Genomic DNA, 23,346 nt, shown 5'->3' with positions numbered 1-23,346 from the left:
GTGTGTTGTTTGCAGGTAATAGATTAGACAGATGCCTGGGAGCCTGAGTGCGGCTTCAGAGGTTGCTGCTGGAATATCAGTCATTTATATTGTAGATTCAGGCCCTCGTTGGTCTCACTGCACATGCAGTGTAACAGAAATAAGCTTAACCGCGGTGGACAACATGGCTCTAAAAATGAACTGTATTATTTATGATGTGGTTTGCAAATATATGCTATGAAAATGTATTATTACATGATGTACGTGCCAGGTGTCCTGCAGGTCGGGGGGGCTGTGATATTTACATGCAACCAAGTGGAAATCATTCACGGAGAGCTGGGCTGGGTGCTGCACTGCAACACTACATGGTGAAATATTTAAATGCTTTGGATTTACATCAGCATTTATTAGACAGCTCAGTTTGAAAGTGTGTGTCTATAATAATGCCACTGCTAATGTGAAAATAAAGAGAGGTTTTCCCGGACTTGGACAAAATACTTAAAGGGTCAGTAATAGGTTAAAAAAAATTAGACCCAGAGCATTAAATGATACCAGTAGGGGGTTAATACAGTTGTTGATCAATACCAACGACTTGATCTTTATTTCAACCAGGTGCTGTGTGGCCTGTGCCCCATTTTGGAGCAAAACACACACACACATACACACACTGGCATTTGCAGCTGCTCAGTGATGGAGGACGGTGCTGCGAGCGTCACAAAAGCCTCGTTCTGAAGCCAAAAAGCAAACAGCAAAGCAGTATAATTATTCCAGTATTTAGCAGGGTGATATATTACCTCTTCACTAGACATTTCAGCTGGAACTCGGCTCTAATTAGCTAGCTTATACCACTCTATTGTGAAAATGTGACTTTATTGTCCGTGTCAATTACAGACCACTGTAGCTCAGTGGGAGAGGGATTTGTGTAGGAGGGGATATATTCCACTGATATTGTTGCAACTCCTACTAGTTGCCAACACAAGTCAATACAGGTCATGGATTACTTAATGCCCCGTTAATGACTCCAACTTAGAATCCACCGGTGGTAACTTCTAGCTGGATTTGTGACTCAAAATCGCCTTATCTTGCATGGTGGCGCACTAAAATTTAATTGAGCAAACACAGTTACAATTCAATTAACTTTTTCACTCAGTATATGCCTCGAACCTTCCTCTAGCAGCTGTCTGTCTGGCCCACTTGTCTGTCGCCTTAATGAACATTTACTGGCAAGCTATTTCGTATTATAGCTAATTGCTGGCAAGTTGGCTCCTCTGGTCCTTAATATTGACAAAATTGTTCCGCTAATGGAATTGCTGGGTGCCATATTTCCCACCTTACCTAAAACTCCATCCAAAAGTGCTGTTGTAAGATTATTGTGAAGAGGCATTATGTAAGAATGCTCTCAACACGTCCGGACACTCAATTCGGATTCAAAATGGGCTCAAAACGTTTCAGGGTTTCAGCTCAGGATCAACTCCGTGTTTCTGATGAGACTTGGATGCATAATCAAACCCTGAAAAGCCTGAGCATATTTATTTGTCAGTGCAAGGATCTGGATTCAGTCGGTCAACTCTCATTCACATAAGGCTAACAAGCTGTTTCTCAAATCCCATGTAAATCAAGCCAGTTCTTGTTTTTTTTTTTTTTTTAATGAAAACACCAAGCATTTCCCTCTCGGCCTCTTAACAACTCAACAAGAGTTTTAGTCAGGTAGATTCCTCTCGCTTGATTGGAACAGAGAGCGCGGCAGAGACGCAGCGGAGGGGAGAAGGGGAACCCTGGCTGAGTCTGCAGCCACAAAAAAAATGAGCCGTCCGTCAATCAATAGCTCATACAGCGGCTGTATTTTTACAGGGAGCCAGTTCTAAACTTGCAATCACCTCTTTGGCTCGCTGCCATCTGCCACTTAGCAGACAACTCCTGCAGCATCAAAAGAGTGGAGCAGTGCAATCGAGGTAAGGTCGGTTTCACAGGGAAAGCTGGAACTCAAAGGCACAACTTCAATTTAGTTTTCCAGCTGGTCTGTTCCTGTAATTAGTTCTGTATTTTCTGCTGGATGGCCAGACATGGTTAGTCCTCATTTCAGATAAAAGTGAAGGGAGGACCACCCACAATTCAATATGCTTCAAATATGTATTCCAACAGCGTGGAAGCTGAAGAGGCCCTACACCTCAGGCACAAAGTGGTTACTAATTTATGACAACATGATTTATACCCTTTCAGGAACACACGTAAACACAGATGCCTGATGGTTTAAGGAGACATCACACTGGGCTGTAATAATAAGAACTGTCATCTGTTGTTTTCATGTTTTGTTTTACTTCACAGGAGCAAACATAATTTTCTAATCACTTTCATTCAATCACGGTCTTGCTCTCTTGGCCACCGTTTATCCTAAGTTCACCTGCAAACACCTCAGAGGGAAAAAAAAAATTGTTTTGACTCTGCAATCTTGAAACTTCCTCTTTTGATCGTTTGAGTCCAAAACAGTTATGCTCTGAGAAAAGTTAAAATTCAGAATGTGAGGCTGGATCGAATGACCCTAGTGAAGTTGATGCAAGCTAATGGAAGCAGCCGGTCCATCCACAAGAACATCGTTTATGTTTCACATCAAGTCTTCCCAAAGTCAAGCCAATTAATGAGCAGAGAAGAGCGTATGTTGGCTTAAGATGAAGTTTTTGGTCAGGTGTTCAGTCATATATTTTAACAAGAGGCAAACAACTTTTAAGGACAACTCTCACTCTGGAAGAGTTTAGACATCTCCACTAAAATGAAGGCTTCTAATGTATGTGCTGCTAGAAAGGTGACTTACCTGAGATGATGTCTGTAAGTTTCAAGTTTAAGAGAGACATTTTGGATTGAAGACAACAGAGCACAGGGGAATGGTGAGAAGAAAACAGTCAGGAAAACAGTGATTTGAAAGAAAGTTTGTTTACTCCTTGACTTAAGCACATTTTGTTGTTTTATGAAATCATTTAAAAATGCAATTCCATTTTTTTTCCTGTTTTCCCCGCTGACAGCCAAGGTGTTGATGGCTGTGTTGGTCTGTCCATCCATGCGTTCAAGACTTCACTCCATGGCGACAAATCTTGTCCCTCATGCTCCTCAGAAAAATGAACCTTTTTTTTTTTTTAAACCTTAAAACCTTTCCTGTGATGCCACCCCCAGGCCAAAAATTTTAATTTACACAAAAGATATCACTAAATGTATTTCTTGAATTGCCATATTTGGTGAGTGCATTCATGTTCCCCAAAGGTAGATTCCTCTTCTTTTTGAAGGCCACCATTACGTTTTCTTCTAGTGCCAACCTTGAGGGGGGTTAATAAAGTAGTACATTTTAAAGGAATACCCCAATGATTTATGTGGTGGGGTATTCTTTTAACAAAACAAAAAGGAAATTCTTGGAAATGTATATACAGGTATAGAATTCAAATAAAATGTGCCACAGTGCCAAATCCCTGAGTATTTCATATATCTTACTCAGACCTCATAGTTACATTTTAGTCATGGCTTTCGAACAGGATGTTCCATTCAAAACTGCTCTAATTCAGACGTTCCCTCTCCTACAAATCTGAGATGAGGGCAAAAACACATCTTCAATGCATTGCATTTCAGAGTTTCTAGGAGGGACTCCCGGTCAGAAGCGAACAGAGCATGAAATGTGTGGTTCATTTAATGACGGCAATGAAGTCCAGGTCCTGAAGAAATAAAAGAATTATTAAGTGGGTGGATGGGAGAATGATTATTACTAAATTATCATCCTCCCACTTCTGTATGTGAAGATATGCTGGGTGCTCTTTCACAGATGGTTTCTTGTCCAATTTTCACAAAGTCGGTAGGAAAATTTGACAGGAGAAACTCCAGTGAAAGTGCATTATATGTCATCCATCCTCTGGGGCAGAGCGGGCTTTTAAAGACAGATAGCCTTCATCTTGGCTGAAAGGAGCTGAAAGGCAATTTAATGGGCAGCTAATCACTAATAATACAGGATGACTGCTCATGAACTCATATTTGAGTTGTTCTCCTTAAAGTGGTTACAGCTGACAAAAGACAGTAAAAACATTTATACAGCAAAGTAAAAGAATTTATTTCAATTTCAGGGACAGAAATGAATTAAATTAATCGTTTTAAAAGAATGATTCTTGATTAAAAATGTTTTGGTCAACAGTCATCAGTCACCCAGCTTTTGTATCACATTTGTTGCAGATTTGTGGTAAGAAAAAGCAATCAAAAGCAAAACTCATTCAGAGAAGAAATGAATGATATATAAATTAGATAAAGGTAGGTACAAAAAGGAAAAAAAAGAAAACCCCTTATTTTAATTTCAGCTCTAAATTCATTAATTTAAAACACTCCACACAAAAAAGGATAACGGAGGCAAACAAATATATACAAATACACTAGCTGGATTGCATAGTTACTATTAAATACACAAATAATGAGCAGGAGCTAAATTTGCAATTTTAAAGTCCCCCTCCAGTCATTTATTAAGCCCCTAAACATAATCTCTGCTCATCAATAGTAAAAAAAAAAAAAAAAAAAAAAAAAAAAAAAAACATCCTAAAATCCCATTGTTCCTTAAAAAATGTGCAAATGTATGAATATGCAAAAAGCCCCCACACCAGCTCGTAACCGAAGCTCTGTCCACAGAATGAGGTGCTGCTCTGCTACAGGCGTCAACATTGTTCCATATTTGATAATCTGACCATGTACAAAAGATTTTTTTTCAGCAAATCTCTTAGTTACACTAACATTTTTCATGTGAAGCAGCCACTTGCAGTTTATTTTATTTTATTTTTTTTATAAACAAAACATGACTAGCAGTCCAGCACCAGCAGCATGACCGGTGGAGCTGCTGCTAATGATACGCAAAGCAGCAGCGTGTCAGCTGACAGGACCGGCTGCAGGATTTGTGAAGGACCAACTCTAGTGAGCCCGGGGTACGTCTGAATCTCAGATTTTAGGGGCTTGTGCACACACACCTCCACCTTCAGTAGAGGAGTATGAAAACACCTCTCTTGTGACAAACGTTGCACTGATACCAGTCAGAATAATAAAGGTCAGATATTTTAGGGGACAGGAACATCAGAAAAACACATTTTTGAGTGAAGGGGGTCTTTAAAACATTGAGATGAAACACACTCCTTTTAGTTTTTGACATATTTTTCCAAACAACAAAACACACAAATAAAAAGACACAAAGAACAGTTAGGTTTCAGTATTACTTTAAGGAAAAAAAAAACACCAAAGGAGAGGCATATGGAATAAAAAATGCAGGTGCATTCCGACAAAATAAATACATATTTAAACACTTGAGTCACGCAGGCCTCAGGTATGTGCTGTACCTGGCTCCGACATGGTGGTGGAAACAAGACTCTCACACAAATACACAAGTTCACCGAGCTGATTGATTCAACTTTGTAACCGAAGAAATTTAGCACACCTCATGGAAAACGATACTGAAATGTCTTATTTCTATGTCGATGGAGTTATAAAAGCATTCTTTAGTACATTCTGACATTCTTTCAGTCAGGTAGACCGTAGTCCAGCTCCCAGTTTCAGAAGTTGGCCGTAGCAAACAAAGTGTAGCCACACCAGACTCGTGAGGTGAAGCTTTTAGTCTTGATGTTGCTCCGGTCGTGCAGGGAGGTTTTGCAGGTCAATCCATGAAAAGGTTTTGGGAGAAGACCACACATAAATCAACATAAGTGAAACTACTCTCCCCAGTACATAAAATATACCAGGTAGCATTGGCAATATTCAGTTTTTACAGCACTATGAGCTGCAAACAGTATCACGGGAGCTTGTTAAAGTGACTATTACCCAGTAACCTCAGCCAGTGTCCCCTGCTTGCTCTTCGACCCTATATTTGCTTTGGCCTCGCTGTTGCTTTTGTCCCAGTCAAATTTTTCACGGACCGATGCCTCAGCACATCCCTTACTGAACCAAACCTGCCTTTTCCACAGCAGACTGGACTTGGTGATAAAGTTTAATACAGCAAGAAAACCCACGAGCGAGTTATTTACTGTAATTCCAGGTGTAATGGACATTTGACAATATTCTGCCTCGTGCGTTAAAGTAATATTCTGTGATGTGTACATGTAAATTAAATTCTGTTTTGCTATAGCAATTCCACCTACTGACAATTCATGAAAGCTTTTTTTCCATTTGCTGTTCTAAACACCCAGGGGCGCATTCATAAAACTCAACGGAAAACACAATGGCGGCATGCGAAATCCGCGCTCCAGTAATTTTACCTAATTAATACGTTTACCACAGCTGTGAATACCGTGACGGAGCCACCTCAGCGCTGTGTTATCCTCAGTTGTAGCTCGGCCGAGAGCCAATCAAAACCAAGATGTTAATTAAGGTTCACATATTTAACACCTTGTCCGCGCCTGTGTCTCAGCGCATTGGACTGAAGGGGAGTGTCAGAAAGGCACAGCAAACCAAAAATGTCTCCTGTAGAACTTTGTATGAGGAGACAAGTCAGAATCACACAGTCCCACCGCTGCACTTGCAATCTTGGACGTAAAACGAATCATACCTGGCTTTTCCAACCACAATCACAGTGGTAATTAATAGTAGTGCCTGACAGATACAGCAGCCGGCCGATATTGGCCCATCACAGATATACTGCTGTCATATATATGTTGAACAAAAAGCACTGTTTCGAAAACCTTCTTCCTCTTAATAGAAAATAATGCAGAAAAAGATGCTTTGAGCAATATGTGTATGTGTGTGTGTGTGTGTGGTTATTTTTGATCTTCTCAATGTTCATTTCCAGAATTAGTTGCCAATTTATAATAATGTTGAATATTCTTTAATAAAGTTAATTGTTTAAGAAAGCAGCCTTCTGAGTACCTCTGCATAGTAATATTGGTGCACAATCCACATAGAAAAGATCAATTTTCATTCCAGTTCAAAAATTCACTTAACAGGCTTCCATATCGGTAATCAGTGACTTTTAAAATCGGCAGCGATCTCCCCGTATCGGCCAGGCACTAATTAATAGCTGCAAAGGCAACGTGCGAGTCATATTTATTAAACATTTCCACTTGTTACTAATGATAATTACTGCCTTGAGACACAAAGTAACTTTGCCCTGTGGTGTGTTTGTATGAACGGCTTTCACACTACGAAATGATCAAAAGGGGCGGGAGTGCTGGAAAAATGTTAACACTAACAAGCAGCCAGTATTTCATGCTAATGAACGAGAAAACACACTGCTGTGGTCGTACCTGCGTCTAACGTCACACTCAACCTGCTGCTAAGTTTTATGAGTAAGCCCCCCGGTGTCTGGCAAGTCTTTTCCAGTAAAACCCTCTGGCGCACAGGAAGCTTTTAACATTTTATATCAGCATGAGCAGACCAAGAAAAGAGCGCCACCTAGAGTCCTGCCCACACTGTTTGATTGCCGCGCAGGAATGAGCACTTGGCATCGAGTAAGTCCCCGAAATCAAGAAAACCAAGAATCTCACAGATCATCACTTCACTGATTCAATCATATACGGTGACCTAAAGTGCCATGAATATCCTTAGGCCCCACACAACTCATAAAATAAAGTATCATTTTTTAATTTAGTGCCTGGAAGCTAATGATCAATGCAGCGGGAATGATCAAACACCTCACCTTTGAAAAAACTACCGGGACGTCTGCAAAAGCTGACATTCATTTTTGTTTGTCAGAGTGGAATGCCAATCCATCCTGAAAGTCACCTGAAGAATTGCAGTCATAGAAGGAAGGCCCGTCTATCATTACAATAAAGTAGTAGCTATATCATGCGCTTTCCTCCCATATTATCTTCCTCCTATGCATAGTTCATGAGCTGCCATGGCAGTATTATGGTGGTAGAAGATCAGACTGAACGAATTATTTCACTGTGATTTGTGGGTGGAATTATCGGGCCAGCTCTGGGCGGTGGAATACACGGGACAGCGACAGGATGAGGGGTGGAGATCCTGCTCTCCAGTCCATGAGCTGCTGCCACATGAGCTGCTCTGTGGAGGTCCATGTCAAGCCCATGTGAGAGCCCTCACATGAAAACAGGAAAGGTACTTGACAGTTTATGCTGTCACTTTAGAACGGGTTCACACACTTTTCTAATCAGTGAGGCCAGCTCATGGCTGTGAGTGCACTAATTTTACAAACCACAATTTTTGCGCCTGGCTCGGAGGCTGCGGTGGTAAGTACATTAGTGCTCTGCCACAAATGTGAGGTAAATACTTGTAGGCTGTGAAGTTATCAGCTTTCACAGCTTTGTTTGCTTGAAGTCGGCTTTTCCGTGATGTTCATGACATTTCGGTGTGGACCGTTTGCTGTGGGAGTGTCTAGTGTCTTTATTGTGTCAATCAAGTGAGGCTAGCAGCCACGACGCACGCAACGACAATGGCGGGGAGCGGTAAGACAAGAGAGCTCATTGAAGCGCCTGGCATCAGCAAAAGACCTGTTCAAAAACAGGGTGAGCGCGTCGCCATTGCTTTTTTTAATTCTTCCTTTTCACTGTGTGATTTCTTCAAAGCCTGCGGTGGCTTTACGGATGGCAGCTACCTCAGCCTCAGGCTAGATGCCATTTCAAGGTAGACAGCTCATCAGGATGAGTTACAAGTGATGAGATGGGAACGTACAATTCTCATTACTGCCTCAACGAGAGAAGCTGCATATTCTAGTTTTAACCCAAAATCTTTGAACTTTTTTTTTCTGGACAGATCTCCATTTTTGCTTGGTGCTGTCACCCCTGAATCGATCACTTCAATAATTTATTACAGTGCTACGCTGTGCAGGCGGTAATACGTCTCTCAGAGCATTATGATATGGATTACATGTGTGAACTTGGTGAGACGATCTCATGAGTTTGAGACACAGATGGGTTGATGAGTCTTGTTGTGACTGCTGCATGAATATTTCCATTTCCTGATTCTACTGTCAAAATGCCTGGAGTCAAAGTAATCAGTTAGATACTATAATAATACAGTGAGCTCAATAAGTACTTGGCCGGCAACACATTGTTTGATATTTTGGCTCCATACTCTTATTACTTTGGATGACTGCCAGCTAACTTGCCAGCTTTACTTTGAGGGAATTTTCAGTCATATTGAATTGACAGGCTGAGATGTAGAGATCTGCGACCCATAACCATCCCTAGACTACTCAAAATTGTATAATTTATGTTTTTCAAAATTCCAATGTATATTTATGAGCTTTCAGCTGGGTGAATGAGAGCAGGTAAACAAGGGTTTGAGGAGTCAAACAAGCGCTGAATTATCATGCTCCTGCAACTGAGCTTCACAGCAGGTGGGCATAAATGACTTCAGTAATTTTTTCTCCTTATTATAGCTTCTATTGAACTATTTGGGGAAAATGAGACAAACAAACAAGGGGGAAAAATACTTGAAGCTGCTGATGTTCATCTTAAAACAGTGATGAGGGAGCGTGCTGATTTTAAACTGGCTTTATATCTCGGAGCTTTGTGTTAATGATTTTTTTTTACGGACCTCTGCAGAACTCAGATGTGCAGCAGGGAGAAACGTATTCATGATGAGCTTTAAGCTCTGTGGCAGGAGCATCATGATTTAAAGCTGACAAGATAACTGAACCTTGTTCATTTACACTAATTTTGCTGGGCATTTACTTCACGCTGCCTCTTTCTAATTTTGTGCCAGAGTCACAGCTAAATCCTCACTGAGACACACAAAGGGGGGGGGGGGGGGGGAGCTGAAAGGAGAACATGACAGCAGAAAAAGTGCAGGGATGAAAATGGACTGCAGATCTCTTGAAGTCATTGTACAGTAAATATATTTGACAACATATAGAGAAAAACTATTTTATGAAATAATCCTAATGCATCAGCATATTTTTCTGCACCCTGAAATGTGGAGACTGAACAATGAAGACCACAGTTCCCTCCCCTCTTGCTCTCCCTGAGGTTTCTTCCTTTTTTTTTCTCCCCGTTACATGGTTGTTGTTTTAAGGGAGTTGTTCCTTATCCGATGTGAGGGTCTTAGGACAGAGGAGGCTGTATTTCTGTAAAGCCCCTTGAGTCAAATCTGTAATTTGTGATACTGGGCTATACAAATAAAACTGACTTGACTAGTTGTTTAACTGCACATTTGGGTAAAAGTATCCTCAAATTAAAGTTGAAAGAGTGTATTTTAATCTCAGTCATTACATCCTGTCTCATCCAAAACATCAAATGTTGTGTTATTGCCATCCAAACACCGAGGCAGCTCACTGTACACTAGTCCCTGAGGCAATTTATTAGCAGGTGAAAAAAAAAAAAGTTGCTCTTTGTCAAAAATCATCTTTGTATCATTTCACATTTATTCATCCACAATCATTTCTTTCCTCTTGGAAACATTTAAATAAACCTGCTCATAAAAATACAATATTACACTAAGTGCATTGTGAAGTTATTATTATTTTTTTGCACAGTAAATATACAACGAGTCCAGAGGATGAACTTTCTCAGATAAATGCATCTATTCGCACTCAGTGAGGAGAGTGTACTGCAGAGAGAGTGTGACCATATTGTAGTGGATATTTGTCTGAAAAGTGTATTTTGTACACATGGTAATCGAGAGGCTGTGTTGGGCCCTTGCCTGTTTTTAGTAACGGAAGATCCTCAGTCTTTGGCTCCCTAGGACTTGCTGGAGCTGTGGCTTTGCTCCATCGTGCTAAAGAAGAGGCAGACTCCAGCAGTTAGCAGCGTGTGCATGGACTCATAAAGCAGTTTGGGTGAGAAGACGCTCCATATGAAGAGGTGGTAGCGCAGGACCGTTACCAACACAATGTAAGCCGCCGCTGGCACAGACCTCAGTAGGGCCAGGCAGTAGCAGCCATGGCCGACTGCAACCGGGCTCCTGCAGGGAAGAAGAGAACGCAGCTGAAAGAAAGCGGGAGAATAAAAGCACTGCAGAGAGCGATGCAGAACACTCTGTGCTGCGGCAGACAAATAAAATGACAAGCAAGGAACTGAGTGAAAAGTTTAGGTGTAAACCAAGGTCATGCAGAGTTTCTTTATGTTTTCTCAGTGATACGTGCTGATGGGAATCTTCTCCCTTAAGATTTATTTCACTAAAGGGCTAAAAGTTCATAGTTGTCTCAGCTTGAGATCGCTCCCAACAAGAGCCTATCTGCTCACAAGAAGAGTCTGATCTCATTTTGGACTCACAATAGTATGGATTGCTGGCAAATTCTGATAAAGTTGTGACCTTAAAGAACCAGCTTTCTAATGCAACCCGCATGATGGGATGAGGGATGCAGCGGAGAGATTAGAGAATGAAGATGAAGATGTAAAGGCGCACACACACACACACACACACACACACACACACACACACACACACAGAGTATATCTTCTGGCTTGAAAAAGGCAATCTGACCTATTTAAAATACATAAGTAAATTAGTACAGGGTTCTTGTTCATACAAACAGGCAGTGTCCCAGCTGTGGGGGAGGAACTTCAAGCCTGGAGAACGGATCTTTTCCCAAGACAATAAAAAGCATGCTCAAGAGGTAGGAGACATGGGAAGTAGTCCAGTTTGGAGGTGGAAATTCAATCAAAGAGCTGAGCAACTCTACCATACATTCATAATAAACCTGGACAGCACTAGCAGAACATGTTTGATGTCTATGAGAGATTAAACACAGACACATACTCGTAGATGAGGTGTTTATCAATCACTGACCAAAACCAGCTCATATTGTGGGTGTGTGTTTAGCTACCATTTTAACTGCAATAATTCAATAGTGTGGCACACAGAAACAGTAAAATTAGTGAGGATGCATATGACAAATCTGCTTATAACACTAGATTTAACGATTCCACTAATTTGCAAAACAAGCTAATACCTAGTGGCACCAAGCGCTGGCTAACTGCCGGGGTCAGTGATGATCATCATCAGCTTTCCACAACACTCAAGTGAACAGAAAGAGCATAAATGTTTAGCTCTCAAACTAATGGCTGGTTGTTTCCACAAACTTTCTGTTTTTACAGCAGCAGAACTTTACTTCTGCATTCCTTCCCAAAGAGCTACTGAAACATTCATGTGTGGGCTCTCTGGCGGGTTACCGAGGTAAACAGTGAGTCTGTGTAAAATCCTTGCGGTGACTGTTTTCTCTCAGTGGAGCAGTTTTTATCAACCGCAACATTTTAAGAGTCATCTTTTTGCAATTTAATGAAGTGGTCGTTTTTAACCTTAGCTTGGTGTCATTCTTCCAAAACTCCTCAGAGTGATAACGCATCTGTTTGAAAAGTTAAAATAATATGAACACGTTTGTTTTACCGACTATGAAGAGAAAAGGGCGGATGCCGTACACAAACATCAGCAACAGGTAGCAAAGGCTTCTCATGGCCTTGATGCTCTGCTCCAAAAAATATGCAAAAGTACAAAGCACTCAAAGTTTAAAGTGAAGGATGTACAGGACTGAATAAAAGGAGGACAGTTTTCTCTGTCATTCTGTTATTCCTCTACTGTTTTTTCCAACAGGCGACACGAAAAGCAAATTTAAACTGTCAATGGAATTTTACCTAGAATGTACCTAAACTGTGACCTAAATTTGAGGTATGCATTGTTAGGTTTTGTGAAGCCTCCCACCACCTAATAAATACTGCGGTATGAGTTTAATACAAGTCCCAAGATATTTAATGTATGTTGGCTCAAAAAAATTAAATTTCCTTTGGTAAAACATTTTCAATTTTCAGCTTGCAGACAAGCGCAGAAGCAGTTAACCTTTCATGTTAAGCTGCACTGGGGATTCGCTGTCACCGTCGGCACTTAGTGCTTTTTTCCCCCGCCAGCTCTGAGCAAAGGTAATTACGAAAAGCTAACATTATTTCTTGAAAAGTATAATCTGGGACCGAGTAAAATAGGATTATCTGGATCTGCTTTTTGCTATTTGATATGTTAGAACCTCAGATTGTCTACAGGAGGTTTCCCAAAATTAAAGTGTAAAAGTACAGTGGTGTTCTGATGGCTCCCCAGGATGACCAGCTAATGGTCCACATGCTTAAAAAAAAAAAAAAAAAAAAAAAAAAAGCACTACCAGCTCACGGTATCACTTTAAGTTGGGTTTGACAGTGTCTATGGGGACCAGACCAGCAGGTATTGATCAAAGTCCATTTCCAGTATCTGCTCAGTGGTTGAGCTGCTGATGGAGCAGAGTGCATTTTAAATCAGCTACACTGTGTCAGACTATTTTAGAGTTTCATTTATCACATTGTCTCTAAGTGCATTTTGCAGGTGGGGTTTCTGTAGAGAGCGTGGTTGGGAGCACCATGCCTTGATCAATGGGAGCAAGGAAAGATGGTCAGGTGTCCTGCACTGCAGTGCAATATTTAAGGTGTTAACAGTTGGATTTAAGAGAATATTAGCTGGAAGGGCATTACACATAAAAAAACTAAGCTCAGTAGAGTTTTTAATCAAATGTTGTCAAGACAACCGAAATGTTCAATTCATTATATTCATATGAAGGATCAAAGATTATTAAAAGTATAAATCATACATGTGCATATTTTCAGCAATGCCTTCTGCAATCTAATTGCCATGAGGTGATATTTTCTTAATAAAAAAATTATTACACTATTCTAGACAAAGAAATTACTTTTAATGACAAGTCAGCTGCTTTCAATAAAAGATTCAGTGGCTGCTCTTAATGTCGGCTACCATGTGGTTTTCTTTTTCTGCAACAAAAACAACTGCTAAAAGTACTACTACTAATAATACTGAAAGCCTAGCACAAGGATGGTATTTTTAGGTCTTTTGTACTCTGATTAGAGGTAGACTACATCCTGACATCTGTATTAGTGGTTTTACACCAGTTTACACAGGATTCATGGTGTCCCCCAGTTAAGGTCTTATTGGGTTCAACTGTTTGATGCCCTGCACCTCAATATTCCCGCTGCCATTAATAAACTGATTAACACAATATTCCTATCCATGTGCAAACTCCAACTACAAGAAAAAAAAATATTTGGCTAAAAATATGTACATAAAAAAAATGTAGCCAGCAGGTCCTGTCTTTGACTGAACAGTGGTTTACTTCTGAAACTGGGGAAAAAATAATGACCCCAGTGGTAACAGTTCAATAAGTACTGCCTGCTGCAATGTCTTCTCGAGATCAAAATGCACCCATTACTCCATGTAAGTCTATTCCTGTGTGGACGGCAAAAAAGTAGAGAGAAGTATGATGCTTCCAAGCCACCGTAAGCTGTTAAATATGAGAGCAAGGCAGGCAGCTTATCTGTTTTTCTCATAATCAGGATCAGCGTAGCCAGGTTGTTCTGACCCAATTATGATGCTTAGGTGCGTCAAGCCAAAATTGGGTTACATGACGTAAAAACACAATTCTCTGTGCTTGTTAGCCGCTGCTATTATGAATCACACCTGTAACAAAGAGGCAAACCAAACAGTGACTCAAAGACTGACCTGTCCGTCTCTGAGCTGAGGTAGCAGATGAGGTGACACGCCCAGAGCAGCGGCCCTGCGTAGGTGCTCAGGGCTGTTAGGAAGATGGCGGGTGCTTCCACATAACTTTCCAGTCCAACAAAGCCAACTGAAATGTCAACTGTGCCGATGTTGTTGGAATTCCCCTGCAGGAACAGAAAGAAATCTTATTTTAGTGTAGCCAAGGGCATATTAACAACAAACCCTGTGTATACATAAAAATGTAAAAGCAAAGATCTGTGTGTGAAGCTTTGTAAGCATTTTATTGCTGTTAAGAATTAACTTTCACATTATCATCATTACTTAGAGCTTGTGCTAACTTCCCAGAGGTCCAGTTGTTTATGCATTCCATTCCCAGACCAGGACAGGACACACACCTACCTGCCAAGAGCCAAACTGATTAGAGCCACCAAAGCTTTTCTCTGTGTGTATGAGTGTGTGTGGCTGTGTGTGTGCGCATGCACACATTGTTGGAATTTAAGCTGGGACTTTAAAGCACTTTAGCTTTTGGTCACCCAGGTTTATTTACAACTGTAACTAGTCTTCATCATCCTTGAAACATGTCAAATATGACTGTAATATTCTGAAGACGTCTAAGCACACATTTTCCAACAGATTTCTAGCTCCAGTATGCATTTGCACAGAATTTTTGACCACGCAGGTCTTCAGCATGCATGTTTTTTAAATCTAATGAATTAAACCCTGACCAAGTCCAAACACAGACTGTTGTACATGTCTGTACATGTGTCCAGCCTGTTAATGTTAGGCTAAATTTGAACATGTGTGGGCCTGCCGCTGCTGCTGCCCTGCTGGCTTGGTGCACGTCAGGGGGAACGCAAGTCATTGGAGAGTGGGGTTTGTACATTTTGGCATGATGGGGTGCAAGAGGAAAGGCCATGTGCTCACCAACATTGACAAAGGATGGAGGTGATCACCAAACTTCATGGCAATAATACCAACATATTTTGAGATATCAAATTTGACATTTTGGCCGAAGGATAACACTAAAGAAAAGGTGATGGTGATACCAAAACTGATAAGGTTCATTCTCTACAAAGCATGAACACACTCAGTGAATTACTTGGAAATCTGTCCTTTACATGTAGAGATGTCTTCTGTGCAAAGTTGACATTTTGAGCTGACGGTGGCACTAGAGGAAAGGTCATGATGTCACCAAAATTAACAGGGTTCATTCTCTGGGGAGCATGGACGTGGTTAGTATGGGTCGTCAGAGTCACCAGTAATTGGGGGTGACATTCATCAACCTGTACAGAGTTATGTGCATCAAAAAATGAAGGTATTACCAAAATGAAATGAGTAACTTTTAAGGTTTTGAAAAAGCCACTCAGTGTAATCTGTCAGATTAAACAAGTGATGTACACCTTTCAGTGTTTTGTAAAAGGACCATTGTGATGATTAACATTTCTTACAGCAGGCTGCTGGCAGGTTGATAATACACTAAGCTACATTTTGAATTTATACCAGTGGGTGATGCATCAACAAAAATCCCTACCCATGTGGCAATATTTGCACAAACTGGCTCACTTCTGATGCTTTGCTTCCTTACTGACCATCTGGTTTGGGAACAGGGATCAAACCACACAAAATCAACTGCAAAGACTAACATGCCTATTGCTCCAAATGATTGTAGATGGCCAAAAAATCCTCCTCTGGGACAGTTAATTGAGCATGTGATACAATTTAACTTTTCAGGACACTACTCTGCAGTTTAGGCTACCTGGAATGTTGCCCAAAGTCCTGCTCTCATGTTTTTGTGCGACTGGCAGCAAAAACAAAGGAGGCTGTAAAAGCCTCCTTTGTTTTTGCTGCCAATATTTAGCATAAGATTTCTAAAAAAAAAAAAATATGAGCCTAAACTTCCTCAGAACTCATGGGCATGGTAACTACAGCCCTTAAACCAAAGTGAACGTTTCTTTGGTATCACTGGTTGATCAATTTACATAACAGAGCTCATAAATCAACTCTAATGTGAGGCATTATGCAAAACTGTCACATTCCCCTTAGCGTTTTAAGTGATTCTAATTTCATAGAATTTTGAGTGTTCCGCATGACACTCGTGTTTGTTTCAGAGGAGTACATTTAAATCACATTTATGTCGAAGCTTTAGAGATCTTTTATGGTTACAGCTTTGATGAGAATGTTATTACTCGAAGGTCTATAATTACATGCCTGGGCGCCAAGACTGGAAATTGTCTAGTGGCGGCTTATTCCCGAGCCCATCATTGTATTAATGACCCAAGGGTGATGACGGTTATTAAATTGTTAGTGATGTGGAAGTTCAGCTTTGATAACAACACACAGCTGCCAACCAAATATCTGTCCTAGGTGGAAGTCAAATCTCATGACAGTTATCGTATCTGCCTGTGACTGAACATTCATAACAGATAACACAGGAAACAACTAGTTCGGTTAACCTTCACAGCAGTGCTGGACAAAAGTAATACAATTTATACAGAAACAGCTTCCTCTGCCCTGAATTGGCCTCTATCACAGCACCATTCACTTTATCACTGATGAAAGCTTTCCTAAACATCACTATACTCCGTGTCAGAGCACAAAATTAGATGTCTCTTACAATCAGACAAGAAAAGCTTGCTTACTGTTTCACTGCATCCCGTACTTCCTTCTGTAGATGCGGTGGGCATGGAGCAATTTTGTTTCTGATTCACATCTAGATCGATTTTGGGATCAGAGCCAGTAGGTGTTGCAGTTTCAGAATGGTTTTATTTGGATGTTTGTATTGTAATCTATAGACAATTGTTCTGTAACTGACTTTTATTGTTTTTACATGTTTTAGCTGTGGGGTTTGCAGCTTGCCAGGAAAACTGTATAACCGCTGCATATAAAGGAACCACAGTGTTTATCGAAGCACTGCAACATAAATTACCATGTCATATTTCCTATTCAACCACAGAACTTCACATTATCACAAATGGTCAGAAGAACCGGTAGAGCTGGAAAAAGTGTTAATAATGAACGAGAAAAATCACCGTCAGGTCATTCAAGGTTTATCTTTCATTCGCGTGACATGCGGTCATTTTCTATAATCCCTCACACCGTTTCTCTTGCCTCTGTCCTCTCATGTCTGTTTAATTGGTTCCTTTTTTTTTATTTTATTATACTTCCAGTTAGTTACCTTTTAACACCCCAAAGATAACGAGGCAAGCTTCTTTAAAAGACAGGCTGCTTTCAGATGAGGTTCACCCCTTTTAGCGGGTAGTTGGACTGGCACAGGCTGTCTAATTAAGTCCCGCAAAAGTTCCATCCAACAACGTGTACAACATCACAATAAATATAAGAACAGTCTGACTAGACCAGCTGATCCTCTTCAGAGGTGAAGTGGCTGGCGGAGGACATGAATAGTTGACAGTTATCACCTTGACCTACTATCACCTTTGATAGAAAATAGTCAGGACAATCAACTTCAATCATTCACTGATGCAAAACGATACTAATATTGGTCTACCATCAAGTCCTTGTCACAGCGGCTCAGGTTAGAGTATAGGCAGGGCCCTTTGCTGCAAGCCATCCACAAAAAAGAAATACTCAAACGTCTTGGTGTCTGGTCTATGCTTGAGCAGTTTCAATACTGGCCTCATAGCACAAAATGACCATAATATATCTGCAAAGTTGATGGGAATATTATTGATCAATAGCAATGATGACTGAAGTGGGTGCTGAGAGTTTTGGTTGTCAAAAATCAGTTTCTAGCATGGGTTCAGTTTTGTAATGAAAAGCCAGACACTCTGGTATTTCATGCTGTTGCAGTCCCCACTGGCTCTGCAGAAGTCCTGGATTACTTTATCACCAGTTTAACTCAGAGACCAAATCATATTACTAAACAACCAGTGTGTCTTAAATAAGATGTCATCATTATTGCTCCTTACCTGGAAGTAGAAGAAGGCTTGACCGAACCAGTAGTGCATGATGGTGGTCTGGGCAGCATCGTAGTGGAGTTTCTTCCAGATGAACTGAGCCATAAGGGTCTGAATCAGCAGGCAGCAGCACAGGACTGGCAGGTTGTGAGCTCGAAATAACAATGACACCAACAAAACCAGGCCACTGTAAATTTCCCATAAGCCTCTGCTTTTCAGCCGGGCATCTGCTGTAATGATTTGGGAGCGCAACAGGTCCTTAGTGCCCGTGAAGAGGATCCCCAAAACAAAGACGTAAACAAAGCGTGCCTCCACTGTGCCCCTAAAAAAAAAAAAAAAAAAAAGAAACATGATACAGAGTTGTGTCATTTTTACATTTGCAGGAAAACAGTATTGACTTTTCTTTACAAACCCCCCTTGTTCAATATTCAGCTAACTGTGGTGACTGTGTGATTAGGATTCTGGCAGTGTTCCTGTACCTGCACATGAATTAAAGAACTCCACACCCGCAGCTGAGTTTGGTTGAGAAATGAGGAAAAAATATTAAATCCAGGCTTTACATGCTGAATAATGAAAATAAACAATGCTTCTTATCAAATCAATACAAGGCAAGCGCAAGCGCACAAGCTGTAAGAAAAAGCCGTGTGTCCCGTTTGGCCTTAGATTTAATGCCATCTCACATGGAGAGGGGCTACACTTGAAAACACAACCAAAACAATATTTTCAATAAATCCAATAAAACACAAATATATAGCTTCAGCAATAGCTCGGCATAAGCTAAATCAACCATATAAATCAAAATGGCAATATATTAGACAGGTACTGACATTATTCCTGTTACCATATATAAGCCTATGGCAAAGAGGATTTTTCTGCTTGACATGAGGCTGTGCAAACCTGCATGTGATAATCTGACATACAAACTTCATCTGTGTTTCAACTGACTGAAAAAGCTGAAAACGATCACTATTAAACTCAATGACTGCTCCATGATCGCTCCATGAAAGCTGCATTTCATTGGCAATAAAGGTGACAGGAAAACAATTAAATAAAGTAGTCCAGTGTTATCCTTTAATAATGTCATGCACTGGGCCTGCAGTGTGACTTAAACAAGCAGGTCATGTAGATGAGATATCTTTACCCATCCAGGTGTACTAAATCATGCTGGCATGATAAATGGAAGTGGTTAAAACATTGGTCTGAAGCCTCAAGTCACTATACATTCAGGTTTCCAAAAGCCTATTTCCCATCTTTAAGGCTTGCTCTGCACTCTGCAAGAATCCCCCCCCCCCCCTTTTTTTTTTTTTAGCTATAAATAATTTATATGCTCAAAAAGTCCCAAATTGAAGCTTTAAAGGAAAAGTGCTTTTGATTATGAAGGCAATTACATTCAGCCTAATTTCCATTTTTGGCATTTAGCATTTAGTTTGGATAAGGGCATACTCTAAACATATGCTTACAGTAAAAGAATACTTTTACTTAACTTTTTAGAAAATATGCTCTCTAATGAACTCGCCACTTGAGTGATTACTGTGAGTATAAACAGCAGAATGAGCTAATTAGCCTTAATAAAAAAGACAAACATGGGACAGCAAAACAGTGGTAAAACAAAGGGTTGCTCTATTCTATTTTATAACAGGAGAAAGGGAAAATTAAAGCATAATGAAGTAATGAAGTTTAGGGAGGCACTGAATTCTGCAGAAGATCCTTTTAATTTTATTCTCTGCAAACATGTGCATACTAACCCAGAGAGAAAGCTTGTAGTGGACCTTTACATGGTGACCTATCAAAGGTAAGTGAAATAACAATACCACCACTATTGCCCCAAAAATCATTTACCAGGGCTTCGGTCAAAAAAAAATCTCTAGTAGCTATTGGCTCTGGCTGAACCCAAAATATTATAAAAAATATTATATACATATACATGTGTGTTATACTGCACACTTTATGTGCGCTTCATTATTCTCTCAGGGCTGCCTCACACTGCCATTTCTCTCCCCTATCTGTTGTCTGTGATGTCTTATAACAGCAGAATAAATAATATATAGAAATATGAATACTGCAAATGTTTAATGCCTGCTTGAGCACAAAAGGTGCGCTTCATTTTCCCAATGTCATAACAACCAGGGAAACTCCTGTAGCCGAGCTGATTTAAACTCCCTTGCAGGCAGGGGAGCCGCAGACACGGGAGACTCAATTAACCGGCAAACACTGGATACTGACTGCGTCTGACTGGTAAAGTTGTTTTCCTAGGGGGCAAGAGACTTTTTTTTTTTTTTTTTTTTTTACATTTTAGGTGGTCATTTTGGTTTATTGGTTGAGGTTAGAAATAAGATTAGGTTAAGGTTAGGGTTAGGCATGGGCTGGTTATAGCTAACATTAGGGGAAGGAATGTATGTCAATTAAAAATTCCACTGCCATCCTAGGAAAAAAACTTTCACTGATCAAGTCAGTCTCAGTATCATCAGTATTTGCTGTAAAGGAGGTAAAGTTTAGACGATTAAACGTATGTTTATTGATTAGCCATTTTGTTTTCCTGTCAATTGTCAATTGTTCCTTAACGTTAGCTAGCTAAGCAAACTACATAATCTATAATATTAATTACATAACCTGTCAAGGCACTGGGGTGAGTTTCAAAAATTGAGTTTAAAAATAAAAACAAAATAGCTGATACAACATTATTTATAAAGTTAGCACATTTCAAATTATACTGCCCTATGAATCCGCATGTTAATCTGTTACGTTCTTTTGCAATTAATTTGCTGTTTCTGCACATCCCTGCACGTTTCAGTCACTGTGGACAGAGTGGCACAGACCAGGAGGCGATATTTTTCCTAGGATAGCGAAGGCATGATCTAATTGTCTTACATTAATTCTCTACAGCCTTTCCCTGATCTTAGTGATACCCAACATATGCCTAACCCTAAGCTTAACCAGTAAACCAAAATGTAAAAAATGACTTTGCCACCCGTTGAAAAAAAAAATGTGTACAGGAGTGTAGGTTAGTTCCAGGGAGATGAAGGAGATGAGAGTTCAGCACAAAATTAAAGGTTTCCGCTGTGCATGCCTTTACAATTTTTATTTTTTGATTGTGGATTGGGACGATCACCACTGGCAATTGTCACCAAAAAACTCAAAATGAAAACGTTTGGCGCAATGGCAACCAGCTGCCATTTGCAGCCCTGTTTACAGTAGCTGTGGAAGCACTTCTTAACTGTTAAGTCTCTAATATTCACATTTCAAAAACAAATTTTCAGTTAAAAGGGGCTTCACAGACTGAAGGAACATTTCTTTTGCAGTGGGATGCAGTCACAGTGCCACAGGATAATAGCTGACCGTGAAAGAGTTGAGCAGGTATTGGCCATGTATTATTAATCACAGTTTTATGGAAACCTGTTCCAAGAGAAGAACAGAGCAGTAATATACCCCATACAGCACAATTCTTTAATATTCACAACTCCCCTAACAACGGGGCATGGATTACATTCATCATTATTTAATGCAAAGAAATAGATGAAAATCCTGGCCTGGATTTGATTTTACACAGTTTAAGGTTTGAGCTGACTTCCCTGTTCACTGATGTGCAGGATTGTAGTGTACAAGGGCATTACAAACTCATCTTTCTATGTGATGTGACATGTTTATGTTTAACAGCCAGCACTGCACCTTATAGATAACCTGACTCTAAAGCGTCATCAAAGCTGCAAAGCTAGGCTTGACACCGAAAGAGAAAACTAAACCAATATGTGGTTTAGATGTGAGACATCAAAGGATACCACCCCCATAAAATATTACATTAAACTTTGTAAGATTTCAGGAATATCATTCGGAAACAATAACCATTGTCCCGACATTCAGACATGCAAAGTTATGATGGGAGAAAAAGAAGCAAGACCACTTTGACATTTTCAATGCAGAAAAGCATCAGAGCAGCAGAAGCTATTTGCAGTTTTTGTCATTTCCCCAATTGCTCTGTATATTTGAAGGCTCAGAAGTGGCTGCAGTTGTTAAAGTGTCTCTGCCTCACAAAGTTGGATGAGTGCTGAGTGTAAAAGACTATTAAGTCCAGGTAGGAAATACAACTGTTGATGTGAATTAACCACTTAAGCATCGCTACGGTCTGAATATTGCGAGGTTTACTGTGCATTTGGAGGGGATTTCAGCAATATACCAGATGCGCAGATTCTCTGCACTCTAAGGTAGAAAATAGACACAAAAAGAGAGATTGCAACAACTTTTGGTAATTAAATCATTCACTAAATTCAGTATACTGCATGAAAATTGAACAAGGTTTTGAAGAAGCAAAATTAGATGATGGATTGAATTAACTGGAATAAATATTGTTAACATAGCTTTAGTGTTTTTGGTCTACAAACTCATGGTCTATTCTCTTGTCACTCACGGAATGCACAGGCAGAAAATATTCTCATGCTTTTTCAAGTAATCATCATAATCATTAACATGCTGTGTCTTTATGATTTTTCAATTTTTAAGATTAGGCTACTCAATACTTGAAGTTAAAGGGGCATCAAGTAACCCTTGACCTCTTTCACCCTCTACAGGCAACCAGGAGGAACTGCAAGTTCCTGCGCCACTGCAAGCCCAACCCCTTTACCCCTAAAAGCATGATCGCTTGTAATTGAGATTCACAATTAAGTCATATTTTCACAACAGCGAGGTGTTAGCTGGCTAATTAGAGCAGGGATGCAACCTAGACGTCTCCTGAGGAGGTGATATATCACCACTGGTGGTGTCTGGAAACTCTCAGGCCAAAAAGTGAAGTAATCACTGAGTCACTGATACCATGTCGTCAGTATTGATCAACGACACTATCATCCTCTACAGATAACGGTAAAAATCTTAGTTGTTGAGCCTTAAAAGGCTGTAGTCCAGAGCACCTGTCTAGTCTGAAGGAGGGTGAAACAAGATCAAGACTGAGGTCAAAGTGAGAGTCTTCTTACTCCCAAGCAATAACAAAATACTGAATTTTTCAAATTTTAGGACATATTAATTATTATGAGCATGTTAA

General features: G+C 40.2%; 1 protein-coding gene across 1 annotated transcript in view; it reads right to left on the bottom strand.

Annotated features, from left to right (window-relative positions):
* Window positions 1–4,038: 4,038 nt before the first annotated feature.
* The window catches only part of pigg (phosphatidylinositol glycan anchor biosynthesis class G (EMM blood group)), a 65,156-nt gene continuing 45,848 nt past the window's right edge, over window positions 4,039–23,346 (bottom strand). Inside the window, exons 11-13 of the mRNA XM_030061672.1 lie at window positions 18,330–18,639; window positions 14,404–14,567; window positions 4,039–10,836 (exon numbers count right to left, since the gene is read on the bottom strand). Coding sequence (XP_029917532.1) covers window positions 10,614–10,836; window positions 14,404–14,567; window positions 18,330–18,639 — 697 coding nt within the window. The 3' untranslated portion in view covers window positions 4,039–10,613. The remainder of the gene's footprint in view (window positions 10,837–14,403; window positions 14,568–18,329; window positions 18,640–23,346) is intronic.

Source organism: Myripristis murdjan, chromosome 10 (assembly GCF_902150065.1).
Source record: "Myripristis murdjan chromosome 10, fMyrMur1.1, whole genome shotgun sequence".
NCBI classification, from domain to species: Eukaryota; Metazoa; Chordata; class Actinopteri; order Holocentriformes; family Holocentridae; genus Myripristis; species Myripristis murdjan.
The sequence above is the reverse complement of the archived record's forward strand: the minus strand, read 5'-3'. Positions and strand labels throughout refer to the sequence as shown.